The sequence below is a fragment of the Pecten maximus genome, chromosome 4, assembly GCF_902652985.1.
Source record: "Pecten maximus chromosome 4, xPecMax1.1, whole genome shotgun sequence".
Classification (NCBI taxonomy): domain Eukaryota; kingdom Metazoa; phylum Mollusca; class Bivalvia; order Pectinida; family Pectinidae; genus Pecten; species Pecten maximus.
Window position 1 is genome coordinate 25213237 of NC_047018.1, and position 22079 is coordinate 25235315.

Consider the following 22079-nt stretch of genomic DNA (forward strand, 5'->3'; position numbering starts at 1 on the left):
ATATTTTATTAAATTGAATAAATAAGATACATACTTGTATGTCACAAGCATGAAATATATTTACCAAATACAGAATCTACATCACTCCATAAACAAATTGTATTTTCACATTTTTAAAACGCCAGATGTGTTGGTAAATTCTCAAGAAGCAAAAATATCTGGAACACGATTGTTTAAGATACGACTGTCCTATTGAGCAGCATGCCATAACTAGTGTTATATATAGCATCTTGTGTCCTACTATTAAAATTCTAAAAATTAATGTGGATGAATTATATAGTCTGATATGTAGCGGATATAAAATGAATTTCCGTTTCAAATAGAATTTTATGAAATGATTTTCAGAGGACTTTATTTTCATCTAGCCATTGCCAGCAAAAATCAAAATTTCGAAAAATTCAATTTTACACCATGAAAACTCATTATTTGAAATACTTTTGATCATATTACTCAAAAACCTGAATTTTGGCAGGTGTTAAAGTTAAAATGTGGAGGAAAACATCAAACGGAGGCAACCATTTTTTTCGCAATTTTTAATTCATGATGTAACGTCACTGTCAATTTCATGACATCACAATCGATTTGTGATCGGCAATAACAATGGAAAACGTTCCAGGGTCTATTACATTAGTGGTATATACAAATACTACTTGGTCGATTTCAAAGGATAACAGATTGATTACATGATAAATTTATTCAAAATGAAATCAAATATTACAGTACAGTATATTATTTCTGAAAAAAATCTATAAGCATGTCTTTGTTCAAATTTTAGACATGCCATCATTAAGTTAATCATCTACAAAATATTATCATAAAATGATTAAATAATGTATCTCATTAGAAAAAGAGAGATATTTTGTAATGATAAATTTATCATTTCCATAGCATTCTACTTAGGTTTAAGATGGTTACAGTGTTTACACTTAGAATAACTGTGATATCGTCGCTTTTTCAAAAGGTTTTGATATAATAAAGAATATCTCATACTAAATCATATACGCCAGAAAAACAGGAAGGATTGTTTGGTTTCAGCAATAAGGAAAAATTTAGAATTTTTACCTAGTGGAGATCAATCTGTTTTACTACGTAACGCTTGTGACAGGTTTCCGATCTATATAACGATATTATGACAGATGTAATATTTGTTTTACGTGACCTTTACTAACATACTAATAAAAACTTAAACGCTTGAGCTAGTAGCTTAATTCTAACTTAATGACGCTGGAAATGTTTCACAAATTTGAAATATATTTAACGCCCTCTGTGTACTATAAAATGGGTCACAGTCACACCCAAACGTATATTTTTTCTCTTTGAAGTGACGGATGTTTATATTATAGCGCTGCATATACATAACATATATCATTTCATATAAACACACATACATCATATCATACATTATTTTATATAAAACACACACACGCACATGTGATAAGCACTTTTATACATGAAGATTCGACATGATATTTTAAGGTATGATTTGAATATAACAGACTGCCGCGGTGCATATTTATGCTTCAACTGATTTTGGGCATAGTCAACCCGCATTGCATTAAAAGAAAACACGGAAGGCATATATAACAGGGGTTGGAATCTCATTTCTCGATATTTCAGCTTTGGGATACCTGTATATTTATGTTAAGTAGCTATTAAGCTGAACACAATAAAATAATTTAAATTTGAATTTTATAATACTATAATTCGAAATGCAGTTTGCAATGTCAATGTTAATGTAACCATCAATTTAGTCAATTTCACATGTGTAGACAATTAACATTCGAAATGATAACATATGTATATATATACAATTTATATATCCTGAACACATGCCATATTTTTTCAGGTTTTGAACGTGGCATGTATGCGTTTTGTGTACCAGGAAATATTCATTAAACACATGTCGGCATTAGTTATGTAGTCAAAACCTTCATGTTATAAAGGCGCAATCTAGGTTTAACAGTAAATTAGAAAAGCGTCATATTTATAGAGACAGCAATAACACATACAGTCTACAAAAAACATTTAATAAGTCGCCAGCAACTTTCTCAAATTTGCCAACACATTACATTTCATTTCAAAATGTACTGCTAATGTTTTGATGAAATAAACACATTCGTTACTGGTGTCTGACCAAATACAATTATTCCAGTAATCTATTGTTAAAATTGAGACAGATGAAAGAGTGGAAAGTAACAATTAAAAATTACCCTATATTAACAAATACAGAGTGTGTCCGTGTTATTTTTGTTTTGGCTATTACAATTTTAAATATGTCAGGCAAATATACTTTACTGCTTTACGTATCAAATGGTATATTGAAATATATCCTGCTGCATTGATTATCACAAGTCAATTACATCATCAGAAAACTGACAAATTAGGAATACGTATATTTGACAAGATATAATGTTGTTTTAAGGAACATTACAACACAGGAAAAATACATTTGTTTGCGAAAAAAAATTAACTCCGAAATGTATGCTTTTTTTAAAAAAATGCATTAATATTGTGATACGCATGTGAACTGTAATGATATCTCGTAATTTTTAAATAGGCAGGGTATGTATACAGAAAAAACAAGCTGAAAAGTGTATTAGGAGTAATACTCAAACGTAGAAGTTCTCCAATCCCCCTATTTCATTAAACAAGTTTAGAAAGGATACTTAAGTTTTATGGAAGCAAGTATCATTCAATAAATGTCTAGTTACTACATAAAGTTATGAATGGTAGATATCCACAATGGCGCTTACTTAATGATGACCAGATTTTATAATCTGATTGATCCAGAATATTTATCAATATCACAGAACAATACCGTGCGACCAACAACAACAACAAACCCCAAGGAGCCCTTCATCACATTTGGACACAAGGTAAAGTAATGCTATCACATATATTTTCTGTCCGTGGTTATAAAAAATGGACGGCAGACGTCGCCGTAGGCAAGATCGCAACACATTTATGAGTAAGTATCACGACCATATGTAATTATCTAGTCCTGCTAGAAAATGGTACAAGTCACGCTTCTTATAGAGACGTGTGAGGCTACCTGTCAGATAGGCTACTTTTTGACCTTGCAGTTATACACCAACTATGCCCTGTGATATTACACACTGTCAGCCTAACGAATTCTACTTTATAGTAAAAGACAATTAAAAATGTTATGTTTAGTGACTGATTGCTGAAAACTTGTTATAAAATTAAGAATTTAAATTAAGAATTTTTGAATTAAAAAAGTTTTTGAAGTTTTAAACAAAGTTAGATTTGATGTATTTACCCGTCGGTGAGTCAGCCAAGCTGACAACACTTTGTGTGAACTTTCAAGTCTGCTATAATACAAGGCTATATAGTGATGGAAATGTTTATGATCGGTTTCTCACGGTAAGATTTCAATGATCCCAGTTCTGATCGACAACGACACAAACTTTTAGCTGATATTCACTTTTTCTATTCCTGGTGAATCTGTTGTAACAGTTTGTAAAGATGATAAATTCACAGAATCACCATTTGTTTTTTGGTTAACTTTAGTGAGATTTTGTGGTTTATTAAAATCTTTGACACCACTGTTAATACTTGTCGGACTCCGCACGCCTTCGCGTAAATCTCTCGTGGGCGGTATTGTATATGGCTTTATAGTAGACGTTGAGTCCACAATAAAATTGCCAACCATATCTTCATTTCCATAAAATGCACCCATCTCATTTCTAACAGTTTTATTTTGCTGAAAATACTTTTCAGACTTAAAATATCCTTTTGCTTTATTTTCATTGGGCTGATCTGATTCACTTCCTAATCTACCGCTCTGGTTCATAGCCAGGGCAGTAATTTTGCTGTTAGTGTTCTTAAACCTATTTGATTGTTTTGACGATTCTGAAGTTGGCAAATGTCCTTTGTTCGTCACTGACAGAGATCCATGGCGCTGTTTAATATCAGATATATTCGGAGTCGCTGTAGTTGTAGTTTTTGTTGTTGGTCTTGTTATTAAATTCCCTATACCATAAATCTTGCGTAATATCCGCGCTATTGATGAAGTGGAAACACGGCGTCTAGATGCTGTTGAATCTTTCTTAGAAATGCCGACTGTGGAAACAGTGGACTTAGGCCGTGATTTACTAGCCTCAGTGACAGAAGGACCCACAGTAGGAAGAACCGCATTATCTGAATTTTTCGTAAAAATCGGTATTTTAATTACGGTTTCTCCGTCGGATTCTAAAACATCCGTCGAATCGGAGCTATCGGTTTTATCAAAAGGTGTTGTTTCCGAGGTTTTCAGAATGTGGACATTTTCTTCTGTAGCATTGTTCGTTGTTGCCTGGAGCACCTTATTAATAGCGGTTGTAAATCCTATGTTTTCCTCTTTAGTCACTGGCCTGTGTATGTGACCAGAAGTCGTCGTGATCTCTTTAGGTGAATCAGTAGTGACAGATTTGGATTCTGTAATATTTTGGTGTTCTTTTCGAGTCGTAGTGGCGGGTTGTTCACTTCCTGTTTTCCTAGTAGAAGTCCTGGAATCAAGTTCGCTTTTGGTTGATGATAGTATGGTTTGGACGTAGACAAGTAAGGTTTTTAATTTCTCTAAGGTAGCAGTTGTAGTATCTCCTACAGAAGCTCCAGTATCATTCCTATCGGCCGCCACTATTTTGTCTGTGTTTTCTAAAGTTTCATCCCCGTCAGATATTCGATGAGTTATGTCAGTTCCAGAATTAGCCGGAGGCATTGTTTGTATATCGCTACTCATTGTAGATGAGTGAATGGCTGATTTAAGCACGTGCTGCACACTTTCATGCTTTGGGTTAGTTGGAGTATTTGCGGATACGACCTTGTTTGGAACAACATCTTTTAAGCGTCCATTCTCTTCCTTTGCTGCTGTATCTGGAGGTATAAATTTCTTGTACAAAGCAGCCGCCAGATAGATATTTTCTGCTGGAAGTTTAGGGCCAGCCTTCGAAGAAGATTCCGTTGTAGTGATAAGTGAAGCAAAGGGCACGGTTTCTTCTACAATTCCGACGTTCGCTGGTTCATCCTCTATCAAAGCTGATGTAGAATTACTGTACGTAGATGGATCACGGGATGATATTTTGTTTACACCCGAATGTTCAAAGGACATCAATGTTCGATTCGTTTTTACAATAGGACTCGAGATAAGATTTTGAGTCACTAGTGATGAACGCGTTTCGGGAAGGTTAAACCTTCTTTCGGTAAGTCCAGAAATTTCCGATTCTGATGTTATATTGTTTCTTTTTTGGCTGAGCCCTATATCGTTCGAGGCTGATTTGACCCTCTCCACTTCTTCTTCCTGTAAAAAGTCTTTACCGAGCACTAGAGCTAGATTTTCTCTCGGGAATTTGTCAGAATAGATATGTGGTTCAAAACCTGATGCAACCCATCTATTTGCATCTTCCAGGGTACTTTTAACATTTCTGGATGAAATAATTGGTAATGAAGATTCCACAGGAGTTGTGAGCGTCTTATGACCTTGCCAAAGTTTGGCCGCGGCCCTTGAAATGTCCGTCTTGGGTTGCTGATTTACGTTCCTAGTTTTAGTGGTAATGGGAACATCTCTTATAAAAACTTCGCCGTTTGATAATGGAATGGAGCTCGCCACAGAGTCTGCAATACGTGAAGAACTAACGTCCTTATTTTTCAGTATCGGAATTTCTATGGCCGATGAAGGACCTCCTGATTTAAGTTTAGTTTTTGAACTTCCAATTATTATTTTAGTTATCACCGTTTTTGCGGTCTCTGTTTTTGTCTCTGATTTTCCGGTTTCCGATTGATTTGATACTTTAGTTGTATTTCCTGTCGTCATGTTTTTGCCTGTCTTATTAAGTTCAGTACTTTCAATACTGATTTCTGGTTTTGCTTGGCCAGTCTTTGAATCGGCGGATTGAGGTTTACGTATCATTCTCATAACATTGGGCTCAGTGATTTTGTTACCTATTCTCGGTTTTGGCTGTAATAAATGCTCAGTCATTGCAAATCGTATATGGCCGATGCCCATTGCTGGTTTGACAGTACTTGATCTTGTTTCGATTTCTGTCATGCTTGTTGAATTTTGATCTAATGTTTCTGATGTTTGAATTTTTGTATGATCACTAGTCGTGGATTCAATACTGCTGATATTTACGGATGGAGAAGATGCGGTGTCATTGTCAAGTTTTACTCTCTCGCTCGATATAGTTGTCATTGTTTTGCTCTGATCTGCTTTCTTCTGACTGGCGGCTGTAGTGGGATTTTCCGTAGTGGAAGTCATAACAGTGCTGTAATCGTTTGTTTTCCCTGAAATTTTAGCATTTCCATTACGATCCACTTTACTCGGAACACTGGCAGTGCTGCTTTCAGCCACGTTGGTGATTGCTCTTTGGGCAACAGTTCTCTCACCTATCTTATTTCCACTTCCAGGCCCGAGGTTGGTGGTTTTAGCTGTCTGGCCTCGTAAGTGTAAAACCTTCACAGGTGGTGCCTTGGTTGGAGACAGGTTACTTGGCTTTCCCTCATTAGCTGCTCTAGATATTGACGTATCCCCATTGCCTTTAAATCTTAGTCCTTTGAACAGTTTCATAATGACACCTACAGCCGGTTTTTTAATTGGCGGTGAATTTTGCTTCTCATAACCATTGCCATCATCATTACCATTGTCGTTACCATTGCCATTCCCGTTATAGTCTTCTACAGTTTTAATCTGACAGTATCTTCCCTTGTAATTACTCGTACAATGACATGAACCCGCACACCCGTCTCCCGATACACACGCGCCTCCATTTGTACATATACCACGAAATAAAGTGCAGAACTTTTTCTCACAGCCCATCTTAGATTTTTCCGTTATATCTGCGGCTTTAGTATTTGTATCCGGAACAGGTATTCCAAGTACTCCGTTTAATATGTTAAACAATACAAAAAGTAGACATATTTTGCTTTTGAATATGATTTTTAAATCCATGCTGTCGAATCGGAAGGCTTATAGTTTGACAGTTTAACCCTTGAGCCTCGAATTTGTTGCGTACCCTCAATTTACACGTCCTGATGATAAAGGTCCATACGATGTACTGACACGCCTGCTGTTACCTGTAACATAAAAATAGAGACGTTACTGTTTTACCCAGCATGCGATGATATATTACATCAATATATATATATAAACACGTTTAAGCGACAACGGATTGTCTCGAATATTACATGAATATGAAGGAAAGGAATAATAGTTTTTGGAATGCAAGGTTTTCGATGAATAGCAGTTCGAGTTATCGGAGGTTTATCTACAAAGAATATATAAGGATGCGGTCGGAACCAAGCAAACAGTTCGAAGAATGGAGGGTATTCGAGTAATGCGGGTTCAAGTAAGTGGGGTTTTAATGTATATATACATTTAAACATGCCGAGTCATACATGGCAAGCCAGTGATCATTGCAGGGGTTTGGATGGTCTATGACGCCTAAATAAGGAACGTCATTGGTTCAATCAACTCCAAACCAGTTACCAGCTCGGCCTGAATAAAAGATAACCCGTACATTCTACACAGTTATAAGACTCACACAACTTAATATATCAGCTATACTTCATTACCAGAAGTCCAAATATATCTCAATAATTGAGACAACTACCTGCCGCCATTTACACTCATCCTTTTATTTATTCATTCACAGATCTATGTAGTGCAAAACAATAACTTTCTCTCTTTACCGCCCTTTTCGTATTGTATATCAACTTTTCTATAGAAAGATACAATTAATCAGTATTCGACAAATTTTTGGATTAGTTGTGTGGAAAATCCATAGTGTTCCTTGATTACCAAATCGACATGCTCAATGGTACTGTAGCAACTGACTACTATAAATGTGTTATTTGTAATGAGATTATTTTTTTCTCTTTTCTCTCAAGAATTGTTTAAAGTCGAGAAATTGTGTAGCAAAACATAGAAAATGATAAAAGAGTATGCTTGAGGCATTTGCCTTGACGATATGTTGTGAACGAAATCACTTAAATCTCCAATCTTTTATTTGCAAAAAAGTGGGGGCGGACAAGGAAAATGACGTCCCTCACTATACAGCAATTTAACCATAGATCATTCAGAATACAAGAGACAGCAACATATTAGTAGGATATGTATATAAGAAAAGCACGTGAGTGAATCAGCAATGGTAACATATATATTTTGATGGTTTTTATTGGTGGGTAGATAGTAAACACTTGTGAGGTGATGGAGAAAAAACGGCTAGATATTGTTAATTGTTTTTTCTAAAACAGTTGTTTATAATGTTGATATGTTTTAATTTTCTAGAAAAAGATTTTTTTTCTAAAACTGAGATGTGTTGATTTTCTGATATAGATGTTTATAAAAATGATATGATTCAATTTTCTAGGAAAGCTATTTTAAGAACAGAGATGTTTCTAATACATATCTTTATAAAACTGATATGTTTTGATTTTCTAGAAAAGATTTTTTTTTTTGTAAACTGAGGTGTGTTAATTTTCTTAAATAGATGTTTATAAAAATGACATATGTTCTGTCGAAAAAAAATCACTTTGAAGTCTGTTCTTAACGTACAATCTTCTTGAGGCGTTTATTGTTTCCTCCTCAGTCAGAATTTAGACCTGATATTTTTTCACAAGTTATTTCTTGAATGACATGTAGTTAAATATTTAAATTTAACTTTTGAAAGATGAACCCTAATTAAAAAGGATGGTCGCTCAGACTGTCAGTAGTATTACCTTGTTTACCGGGTTTCCAAACCGTGACTTTAAACACAAGGGCGTTTCTTAATAACATGTATTACACTTTGTCAAGTTGGCGACAACATTGGAGCAATACAAAGATAGTGGCTGGTACTTATACATAAAAAAACATGCTTATACTTTGGTGGCAAAATAATGTATTGCTAATTGACAAGTTGCTTACTTCAATACAAATGCGTATAGAATACGTAGAAATGTATGATAAAACATAAAATGTGCATCGCTACAACCTAGACATCAACAAACAAGAAACATTTCCCAAGGTTCAGTACATAGAAATTAAAATCAAAAATTGATAAACACAGGACCACACAAGAAATGAATGAACCCCAAAGTAAAGAAACAACATAGCAGAGAGAGCCATTGCCCATTCAGGAGAAAACCAAGTAGTCCAGAGTGTTCCACGTACCACACAAATCAGTGTGTCATGGACCACACAAATATGAAGGAAACCAAGTACTCCGGAGTGTTCCATGTACCACACAAATCTCGAGGAAACCAAGCACTCCAGAGTGTTCCATGTACCACACAAATCAGTGTTCCATGTACCACACAAATTAGTGTTCCACGTACCACACAAATCAGTGTTGCATGTACCACACAAATCAGTGTTGCATGTACCACACACATCAGTGTTCCATGTACCACACAAATCAGTGTTCCACGTACCACACAAATCAGTGTTCCACGTACCACACAAATCAGTGTTCCATGTATCACACAAATCAGTGTTCCATGTACCACACAAATCAGTGTTCCATGTATCACACAAATCAGTGTTCCATGTACCACACAAATCAGTGTTCCATGCACCACACAAATCAGTGTTCCATGTACCACACAAATCAGTGTTCCATGTACCACAGAAATCAGTGTTCCACGTACCACACAAATCAGTGTTCCACGTACCACACAAATCAGTGTTCCATGTACCACACAAATCAGTGTTGCATGTACCACACAAATCAGTGTGCCATGTACCACACTAATCAGTGTTCCATGTACCACACAAATCAGTTTGCCATGTACCACACAAATCAGTGTTCCACGTACCACACAAATCAGTGTTGCATGTACCACACAAATCAGTGTTGCATGTACCACACAAATCAGTGTTCCATGTACCACACAAATCAGTGTTCCACGTACCACACAAATCAGTGTTCCACGTACCACACAAATCAGTGTGCCATGTACCACACAAATCAGTATGCCATGTACCACAAAATATGAAGGAAACCAAGTACTCCGGAGTGTTCCATGTACCACACAAATCAGTGTTCCATGTACCACACAAATCAGTGTTCCATGTACCACACAAATCAGTGTTGCACGTACCACACAAATCAGTGTACCATGTACCACACAAATCAGTGTTCCATGTACCACACAAATCAGTGTGCCATGTACCACACAAATCAGTGTGCCATGTACCACAAAATATGAAGGAAACCAAGTACTCCGGAGTGTTCCATGTACCACACAAATGAGTGTTCCATGTACCACACAAATCATGATGAACTCCACTCATGCTCACTGTTACACACCTAGCATGACATAACCGTCTATCTAAAATAGTTTCCATAAGCATGGTCTTAAAACCATATGTTCTTACCATATTGTTTAGGGGGTTATATCGACAAAGTATTAAAATACCATTTTCAAGTCGTTTTAATAAACATCTCTAGGACGGTTTAAGGAGAGTTAGCGTTAGTGATTCATTGACGACAGCTGCCATGAAAATTTAGTTAAGTCTTGGTAGAGACACATCCTCAAAATGAAAAGGGAACAAGTTGGTGACGAATTAATCAAGCTTTTATGCGAATATCGACCACGTCGTCTTACTTTTAAACGCATAAGGAAATAGAACATTTCCCAGTGATACGATGGGTCGACTATAATACCTTCTCACTTTCTTTTTGCTGTTAATGCTTTCCTTCAGTAATAAGTAGTCGAAATATTTGACGGAAATAGTGATAATGGGGAACATACTCTTGAATATCGTAAAAAGAATATTCAATAGAATATGACGTCCTGGAATTCATGCTATTGAACACGTAAATAATAATTCTTATACTAACAAAATTTAAAGATATGAGTTTAAACTTAACGCTGAATCAATGTAAATTGATAGATATGGAAGTAGTTGAAGCATTATACGATATCAATCAGGTAGGGTACAAGGAGCGTGACTATGTTTTTTTCCTGTAAATTTTGGTATTTCTGTTGACTTATTTCCTCTCTTAGATATCAACAGTATTGGCCCTTAGCATCACTGACGAGTCCTAGAAAGACGAATCAACTGTATGATACAGGTTGATAAATTTCGCCTCGCTATATTTAACTCTTAATTTGTATTGAAAGGTATTGATTTCTTATGTTCAATGTTTAATATGCTAAAACTCTTAAACAATTCAGTTTGACAGGTCGCTTACATCATTAAAGATCATCGAAGAAAACAAAATCGTAAAAAACTTGAGTGATGAATATCACATATATATCAATTATTCATCACCTTCCAAACTACCAAATGATATGATTAAAACAAAAATCAACACCGACCCATTAATCATATCAGATCACTTGGGGTGTGATAATCCACAACGATCACTGCTACAGGAGATATTCATACCTTACGCGTGACACAGCCATCAGCTGACTGGGGTCAGTGTAGAACGAAGGTCGACCTTGGGAGAGTGACCGAACACGTGACCCTGCTATTAACCTATTTAAGGAGTGATATGTCTTCTCGTAGGAGGTGATAAATATCATGCTGCTATTTTTACCTGTATAACAATTAGCAATGACAATACACAGGTAGGAAAAAATATCCTAAACTGTCAGTAACCCATCAGACTGCAGGTCACTCCCACTGTTGTCCAGAGAAACATATCATGTCAACAATAGATAAATAAAAAGCCAGAAGGTAAAATATGTAAATGATAGACAGAAAAAATATGGTTACGATGTTGTCTGAAATATCATTAAGATGTAAGGCGGATGTTTTGTCTGTTGTTTGGTGACATATTACTTGGTATTTGGGTATCTCTGTTGAGTCACCCTTACTGTGGGATTTAGTCCAGTTTAGTCCAGTTTTGTCGGTGGTATTTGGTCAACAGTAAGTACGAACTATATGGATCCATTCCCAGTGCTTTTTTCAACCAACTTATGCTATGAAATAAATTGAAGTCACTCCAGACGTTGTCACTTCAGCTTACCTTGACCTTTATCTACAATCTAACCAACAAAGACAGATTACCAATAATTACAATTTCCCTATTAAAAATCATCCATTTACCATCTCTGCTGTATCATCCAACGATATTTAAATGATACATTGTATTCGATATTCAAAGGCTTCTTTCAGTTTTAACATTTTCCATCAAAGATGCTGGCCCACAACCCACAACAAAACCTCGCAACACAGGCTTCTGAGAGATGTAAAACCTCACAACACAGGCTTTTGAGAGATGTAGTTGAAGAAGACCACAGGGAAGATTTATGTTCAAGGTCAACGTCTCATTCTACGATCATCTATTTCCTTGTTCACTAACAAACAAGCAGTTTGTCAATAATTGCTTGTTCAGTTGTCACATCCCGATACGACTTTGAGAACGTCACCTAACCAGATTTGACACGGACAATTTTGTTGTAAATAATGTACATTTTATTGGCCATATGTAAGACGAGTCATTTACTCAATATGTCATCAAGAATAAACAAAGCCTATTATTATTACAGTTATAAAAAGCTCTATCGATTGACCAGAGGACTCCTACCCTTAAGAAGCGTCCTCTCTATTTCCTAGATATATTTTTTATGTAATGTTACATACTTTAAGTCATGTTGTTTGGTTTTGTGCATTGGTATGTTTTCAAGCTAATGTTACATACTTTTAGCCATGTTTTTTAATGTAATGATATAGTTTTGTGTATTGGTATGTTTTCAAGCTAATGTTACATACTTTTAGCCATGTTTTTTAATGTAATGATATGGTTTTGTGTATTGGTATGTTTTCAAGTTTTGTGTATTGGTATGGCCTTATATGTTCCACATAATACTTTCTATTTGGGTTTTTATTCAGATATTTAAAATCTTATGTTAAGTATTGATACTTTTTCGTTTGTACTATGATGACGAAAGTGAAAAGACAGTTCCTGATGGCAGGATGTGTAGGAATAGACATTTTATTGAAATATCTATTTGAGTTTTACATCATTCATTATTAGACCGGTTTGTGTGCCAGTGGTGCTGTAATAGCTGGTTAATACGAAGGTACGAAGGAGTGTGCATAATTAAATGGTTAAACAAATCCACGGATGTTTGACACAATCTCTGGTAGCTAAAATTAGGATTGGTGATAACAAATCTCCAAGCTGGATACATTGGTTATTTTTACAATTAGATGCAATATTCATCTAGGTCAGAATGAAGGTGTGTAGTGCCTTCTGGTATCCGATTTGAATTTTGTTGAAATAATGTCCAGTTAAGTTTATACTAACTTTTGCATTTTTGTCCATTTGATTTCAGTGTGGTGTTTTACTATGAGAAAATGTCTTAAATGTCTATTGAAAGTTATTCAATGAAATGTTTTGAAATAATGTGTATTTGTAGATATCAAATGTAATGTTTTCAATTGATGATACACCTGCATTCCATGTAAAATACATTGTATTATGCTTGAAGAATGTTTGCTAGGATATAATTTATTTTTTCATTTCTTTATATATCTATGTTTTCATTTACTTTTTTATTTATCTATTTATTGACGCTGACAATACCACATCTTTAATCAGGCCTAAATATTTGTCTTTGAAGCACACTATAAAAACATCCACATTCCTCATTAGTTCCACTACAATCTACGTTTAAAGCTGAAAACAAACTAGCACGTTATTCGTGTATGAAGCATTCTACCATATTGTTGTGAAATCGAGTGGTGTACTATGGCAGGATTGAGTTATCGTTTCTGTATGACGATATTGTCAGACAGAACAGCAACGACAGGAATAAACGTCTGTATTGCTCTGAGGTCTAACCGATAACTGAGGGCTAAAAAAAGGTAGCATATAGGCACGAGGCCTTCCGGAGGATAACTACCCGGAATCCTCGGAACAGTACTTAAAATACAATGCTGTTTCACAACAATATCAACTGTCAAGTTTACATGCTTTGTTTTGTGACTATTAAGTCAAGGTGAGAAGAATTCAACACAAAGAGTATAGATAATGTGTTGTTCTGTGACTATTAAGACAAGGTGATAAGTATTTAACAGAAAGCGTACATGCTTTTTCCTGTAACTATTAAGTCAAGGTGAGAAGTATTTAACACAAAGGGTATATGTTTTTTTCTGTGACTATTAGTCAAGGTGAGAAGTATTTAACACAAAGGGTACATGCTTTGTTCTGTGACTATTAAGACAAGGTGAGATAAAATTCAACACAAAGGGTACATGCTTTGTTCTGTTACTATTAGTCAAGGTGAGAAGTATTTAACACAAAGCGTACATGATTTGTTGTTCTGTGACTATTATGACGAGGTGAGAAAAATTCAACACACATCGTACATGCTTTGTTCTCTTGACTATTAGTCAAGGTGAGAAGTATTCAACACAAAGCGTACATGATTTGTTGTTCTATGACTATTATGACGAGGTGAGAAAAATTCAACACAAAGGGTACATGCTTTGTTCTGTTACTATTAGTCAAGGTGAAAAGTATTTAACACAAAGCGTACATGATTTGTTGTTCTGTGACTATTATGACGAGGTGAGAAAAATGCAACACACAGCGTACATGCTTTGTTCTCTTGACTATTAGTCAAGGTGAGAAGTATGCAACACAAAGCGTACATGATTTGTTGTTCTGTGACTATTATGACGAGGTGAGAAAAATTCAACACAAAGGGTACATGCTTTGTTCTGTTACTATTAGTCAAGGTGAGAAGTATTTAACACAAAGCGTACATGATTTGTTGTTCTGTGACTATTATGACGAGGTGAGAAAAATTCAACACACAGCGTACATGCTTTGTTCTCTTGACTATTAGTCAATGTGAGAAGTATTCAACACAAAGCGTACATGATTTGTTGTTCTGTGACTATTATGACGAGGTGAGAAAAATTCAACACACAGCGTACATGCTTTGTTCTCTTGACTATTAGTCAAGGTGAGAAGTATTCAACACAAAGCGTACATGATTTGTTGTTCTGTGACTATTATGACGAGGTGAGAAAAATTCAACACAAAGGGTACATGCTTTGTTCTGTTACTATTAGTCAAGGTGAGAAGTATTTAACACAAAGCGTACATGATTTGTTGTTCTGTGACTATTATGACGAGGTGAGAAAAATTCAACACAAAGGGTACATGCTTTGTTCTGTTACTATTAGTCAAGGTGAGAAGTATTTAACACAAAGCGTACATGATTTGTTGTTCTGTGACTATTATGACGAGGTGAGAAAAATTCAACACACAGCGTACATGCTTTGTTCTCTTGACTATTAGTCAAGGTGAGAAGTATTCAACACAAAGCGTACATGATTTGTTGTTCTGTGACTATTATGACGAGGTGAGAAAAATTCAACACAAAGGGTACATGCTTTGTTCTGTTACTATTAGTCAATGTGAGAAGTATTTAACACAAAGCGTACATGATTTGTTGTTCTGTGACTATTATGACGAGGTGAGAAAAATTCAACACAAAGGGTACATGCTTTGTTCTGTTACTATTAGTCAATGTGAGAAGTATTTAACACAAAGCGTACATGATTTGTTGTTTTGTGACTATTATGACGAGGTAAGAAGTATTCAACACACAGCGTGCATGCTTTGTTCTGTGACTATTAGTCAAGGTGAGAAGTATTTAACACAAAGCGTACATGATTTATTATGTGACTATTAAGACAAGGTGAAAAGTATTCAACACAAAGCGTACGGCGAATTCGTACCATCTCAATATTTTGCTCTACTCACTCCCCTGATCTATGGGATGCATTCTTTGATATTCAATTCACACTGGATATAGTTTTTTGATACCAAATTACCGAATCGAACACTGCCATAGCCAACTGTTTGTCATACTATCAACACTGTGTAACAACAAGTGGACCATCCAAATAGCAATACATTTTCGCGAATCGATGGCATGTTTATTATTATAATCACTGCATTTTGTGTCTGACGGACATCTGTTATTTATGAGGCTCATACATCACTCACGAACGTTAGTATAAATAGAACGTTCTCCACTCTTACCATTTATCAGACATTTGGTATATACATCATCAGAAACCATGTACTTTCAAACGAAGTAATGATGCTAGTGTTTGAGTGTGTGACCGACAGTAATTTGGCAGGGTAATAAAGTGATCAAGCTTGCATTGATCTCGCCTAACGATACATTAATACACTGAAATTTCGGTAAAGATGGATCTACAAAACCTAACCTATTTAGGTGGGATCGTCATTATTAATGCATATTGTTAAAAATTCTAAACAATACATCCATAGAAATACATATTTTGGTGTATTTGATGTGTTGAGGTCCGTACCTGTGACAAGTAATTGTCAGTACGGACGAATTTATGTAGCTCTAATTATAGAGGTTTGTACATAATATGTGTCTTATATCGCCTAAAGGTGTTAAATCGGTTAAATCTGGGGAAAAATCCCTGTTTTATGTGATATAGATGCCAGAAGTGAAGCATATAACGATAAATAATTCAAATCACTTCATAAAATAATAAATAATTCAAATCACTTCATAAAAACAATTTCAAGTGCTGCTTGAGAAAGGAACAGGTACGATATCGTGTTCAGTTAGAATATCCAATGAGAAACTAATGCTTTTCTGTGTGAACAACGCGTCGAAAATATTATTTATTTAATTATCTTGCCTAATTAATTCTCAGCGTGTTCCAATTCTAACCAATGAGTTGCAGCGATAGGTTAACCAGTATTTCTTCTCTAGAAATTTGTACTTTCCATACATCTGGCTTAATCTGGCAAAATGCTTAATCAGGTCTTCACGACATGCTGTAGTGTGTGATCTAAAACATTTTACTAATAATATCAAATACCGCATTAAAATAGGGATATTTGCATAACGGAGTCATATGCATCCGATTAAGATAACATTGACAAAAATAAACACGAAATAACCGCATGCACCATTATACCGCTATTCTTAAATGCTTTGGACACTTTGACATCTTTTTATGTTTCTTGTGTACGTCAAAGTATACCAGTATGACGTATTTGTGATATACCTTGAAGCTCTACTGAAATTTCTCATCCAGTGCCCCTAATATTGGTTCACATGCTTACGTATCGAAGGAATAATTGATGGCCATGTCGATGTCTCACGTCATCAGAAGTGAGATCATCATTGTTCCGTGACGACAACAATGACGTAACATAACAAAGCGTATACATGTCAACAGTAAACGCAATTGTAAATAACACTTGTTTCTCCAGTTCAGGTAATTGATTCGCTAGACGACACCTGTAATTACGGTAATCCATTGTTATCACTTCAAAACATTACACACAAAGAGGCTCGTAAGGACTAAACCTAAAGCGATAATATGGAGCATTATAAAGGGGTTAACACTCTTCAGATTCAATATTCAGTTTAAATATTGAGGTACGTACCGTACAAGTGAAAATAATGGATAATGACACAATAAAAATAGAGGACAGTGTAAGAATTGAAGGCCTTAACAAGCAAAAATAACGGTAAATTTTGGAATGAAATAAAACTTGTAATTTTAGTATAAAGCAATGTGAATGAACTGTACTGGACAACGTTAGTATTCCAAATATTGATATACAAGCAACAAACCAAACTAATGTAACTAAAAAGTTAACATACAACGGATTAGCATAACAAACAAATAATGATAAATAAACCAATTAAAAAAGATATATTAATTTGGTCTGCTCTGGAACTGTAAACAGTTCTTAGATAATATCATCGATTTATAATTAATTTTTCTTTGTTTTCATGGTAAATACTCAAATGTGATTGGTCGAAAATTTCTTTTCATTCTTCTATGAAAGAAATTCCGAGAATGGCGCGAAAAATGTGACGTCATAATACGACAATTGACGTTGCGTATTGATTTGAGAAAAATAATCCCATTTAAAACCAGTAAAATTGTACATAAAACATGTTTTAAATTAGAAAATCATTTTCAAAAATTTATTATAAGCGTTGATGTCAATTATGTTTTAGTTTCATCGGGGTATGAAACAAATTTTGTTTGCAAACTTCTGTAAGAATCCGCGTACACAGTTTGCAAACAAAATTTGTTTCATACCCCGATGAAACTAAAAAAAAATGACATCAATGCTTAAATGTAAACCCAAGGACTTGTATCAATATTACGATTTACAAGATAACTGTTGACTTTTGACAAAACCCCTACAAAACTGGGTCACAGTATGCAGGTCATTGAAGACAATATGAACGTTTTATGGTCAAAATTACTGTATTTCCTCGCCGATATGTTGTTAGACGTGTCCGATGCTCATTGATACGCCTGCTTACTCAGTTGTCACCACCTATATTCTCATTTTAAGGACGTGACCTAGATTCACATGTCGAGTATTGTCGAAAAAACAGAAGACGCTGAACCCTTTCGTAACACCTGGTCTTATTCCACTTATACTGTTCTCAATTGTCTTTTGTAAATAGTTCATTGTTCCCCTCTCCATGCATGTAAATAATATTTTATTGTTGTGTTAAAACTTTATAGTGGTAATTGAACTGCTTAAATCAATCGAAAGGATTATATTGATACATTTAAAAATGATCGGGAACTTAAACATGTCTTCATATCAAATATAAAGAGTCTTATAAATGCTTAACTAGTAAGTGTTTAGAATATACGAAAAATAGGAGAAGTGTTCTGAGACATCTATTAAATATAACGTACAAAATGTCTTCAAATAAACAAGAGGATTAAACGAAGAAAGTAATTGCTTTTGATTACAAACTACATACATACACATACATAAGTATATAATGTAGGTTCATTCATCTGTTTCAGGCATCAAAGGTATAGAACTTACCTTATGGCGAAGGAAGTACATCCGATTTACGAGATGGAGGAAGCATATCTAATTCACGCAAAACATCCTTTAAATGCCAAACATTAATATCCAATATCTTGTACACGTACGGCGGAGCTAAAGAAGTAACTGAGGAATGGTTTGTCCGTCGAGTCAATAGACAGCTGATATTGTGACGTCACGACGAGTGTGCTAGCCGGGCTAATGAGGATGTCATTTATTGCAACCAACACCATCGTGATGACATGCGTGATTAATCACAGCTAAAAACACAGGTAAATGTCTCTTGTTAGGCTATATAGCTAGAATGTGTTAGTAGAAATGACGCGTAAAAACTGACCGCATTGTCATAGCGCCTTCATTCATTAATTGTTCCATTCACGCTAAGTCATTAGTATTTCTGCTCATGTTACACATTTCGTTCCCTGCTAGAATATTTGGACCATTTATTTAGTTACAGTATTGAGCGACATTTCCGTTAACTTAATATTCCATCTGGCTGTCTGGGTGTACGACCTATCTAGGTGTGTCCGTTTTCATAATATCACACGGCTTCCATAATGTATATATACGGGACTAGATTAATTGTTCTTCAGTAAAGTTACATCGATCTTATTGTTTGTATAAATGTACATCGCGGGTCTTACTGACACTACAGTATATTCTTGAAATAAATACAAAAGCTAAATTCAAATATCCTTAGTCTGTCATTGTATTACTTGTATCTTATCGTTCTGTAGAATATTTTAATTCACACTGATAAACAAATCATAATCTACATATCCCCTTTTTGTACTAATGTGAATCATTTCCTGGAGAGGAATTGACATTTTATAAAACGTCCAGTTTAGTGGCCGTCCTCAACGTTCGCTTTATTCTCCGTCAGTTAAAACGACAATTATGTACGTTACATGATACAGTGGCTGATTCCCTGAACGCCTACATTTTGAAATAACACCCTACTGGCTATGTTTGTACAGTAATTATAGTCTGTTCTGGTGAAGTCGCTTTTGTTACCTGTGTTTTACCTGTGTATGTTACCTGTAATTTTCATTGAATTTCTCATCAAAATCAAATGTCAATATTCAATGAATATACTGCACAAAAATACAATAAATTAGAATTAACTATGCACATGATAATTGTCAATACTTATTTAAACAATTTAATAATGATCAAATTATTAAATATCAATAATTATCAAATTATTATTTATAAATAATTCGTTGAAATTGATATTAATTGATAATTCATTGAAATTAATATTTATTAATAATTCAATGAAATTGATATCATAAAATACCTTTTGATAATTCTATCAATTTCATCAAACTAAAAATTATATCAAATACTTTGCTTTTTTCCTTAATACAAGTTATAATCAAAATGTTCTTTTTTCCCATTTGAACGCCTCTCTGATACCTGATATCTGATAACTGAAGATAATGATGTTGTTAAGTAAAAACCGCTCACTTTACTGAGATCAGTAAAAATGATGAGCTGTGTTAATGTAACCCAGGCTACGGATGGCGTGACACTTGGATATTTGTATCTATATAAACTTCAAAATTATCATCAGGGCTATCATTCTACAGTTTTCACTCATATTGTTATTACCATCTTTGGCTAATACTCAGTTAGACTTTAACTTTATTAGGAATAGGTTATGAGACAGATGTACACCATCAACATCAGGACAGACCTATTCACCGTCTTCCCGGGGACCAACATCAAGGGATGCTTTTCCATTTCACCCAATGATGCAACGACGACACTATAGGAGACTGGTTCGCCGCGCAGCTGTATTGCCACTTGTACCTCTACACCAAGTAGAAGACGTAAGAGGACATCCAGGAAGCTGACCTACACATTGACGTTACGCCATTCACAGACTACGTTGTTGACCGGTGGATAGAGGGAGACAGTTGGGAACCACTACGACAACGACGGACCTGAAGGACGACCAACCACTTAGAAGCCTGGCACGAGAAACTCAAAAAGATTGTACACCATACACATCCTAACACCTTCACAATTATACGGACATTCAAGGACATACAGCCAGGCTACTAATGAGATAACTAGGCTTCAATGTCGCGCTGGACCCCGACCCAGGAAATACAGAAACATTGACACTCGCCTTGTCCTTCAGAAACAGAGACTGGAGAACCATATAATATCCTACATCGACGCAGCCTACGAATTTCTTCACTTAGGTTGTACTGATGTAACATGGACAGTGCTTTATCGTATTTGTATTTTACTAAACTCTGATAATAAATTTGTAGATTTGTTCCAACTGTGTACATGTATACATGTATTTGCATGCCTGTTACAGTTTTCTGTGTATATTCATTGATTTCACTTTGGTCCGTTGTATAACATTATATGATATAAACATAATGTAAGATTCTAATGGTCCTATCAAAATATGTGATATTATATTAACATGTAATATTCTATGATTATAATAGTGATATTTCAAACTGTGTATCTTTAAATTAGCATACATGTACATTTCTAGTGATCTATATAATTAAGATTCTAATGATGTTATTCCTATCAAAATGTGTAAATTTACATTAACGTGTATAATTGTAGTTCTCAATTTATAATAAAGATTCTGATAATGTTGTTTTCAAATTATGAAAAGATATATTAAGTTTTAGAATTCTAATGTTCTTACTTTTTGTATAACTTATCTATATCAATGTGATTAATACTATATTATAGAATTTTTAAAATTGATATGCTTAATTTTAATTGTGTTTTGGTTTTCTTTAGTTGTCAAATGATTTCTACAGGTACAATATCTAGGTAAATATAGAACATGTATGAAACAGACTATAATTACCCTCCCTTTGATGTCTCTGCCTATTGTTCTAAATATGTAGGCGTTCAGGGAACACACCGATACAGTGACCGTGACCTATGGCCTGAGGGAGCCTCATTATCAGGCCATCGTTGATGTGTGCTCGTACAAAATTAACCTCATTACCGGCTCACGTTTATATATTTTCCACATATATCAATTACACAATTTTAATAAGTTGCTTCTTCACATACATCTAACTATCACTATTATAATATTGTTATTCCTACTTATCAATTGACCTATGTCCAACAACATTGAAGAGGGATTACACGATGTAATTCAATACGCTAGTAGATAGGTAAGTCACTAGATAATTGCACATGACATCAACAATGATCGGATCTTTTACTCAAGTTGTTATAACATCAAAATAATTGTAATATAAGAAC

The 22079-nt window shown here is 34.8% G+C and overlaps 1 protein-coding gene across 1 annotated transcript; it reads right to left on the reverse strand.

The window, feature by feature from the left end:
• Positions 1–518: 518 nt before the first annotated feature.
• Positions 519–18986, reverse strand: LOC117325600 (uncharacterized threonine-rich GPI-anchored glycoprotein PJ4664.02-like). The gene is made up of 2 exons (XM_033881942.1): positions 18816–18986; positions 519–7071 (listed from the first exon to the last, which is right to left on the reverse strand). Exon 2 carries the CDS (start codon positions 6944–6946, stop codon positions 3431–3433), a length of 3516 nt encoding a protein of 1171 aa, XP_033737833.1. The 5' UTR covers positions 6947–7071; positions 18816–18986; the 3' UTR covers positions 519–3430.
• Between the last annotated feature and the right edge of the window lie 3093 nt (positions 18987–22079).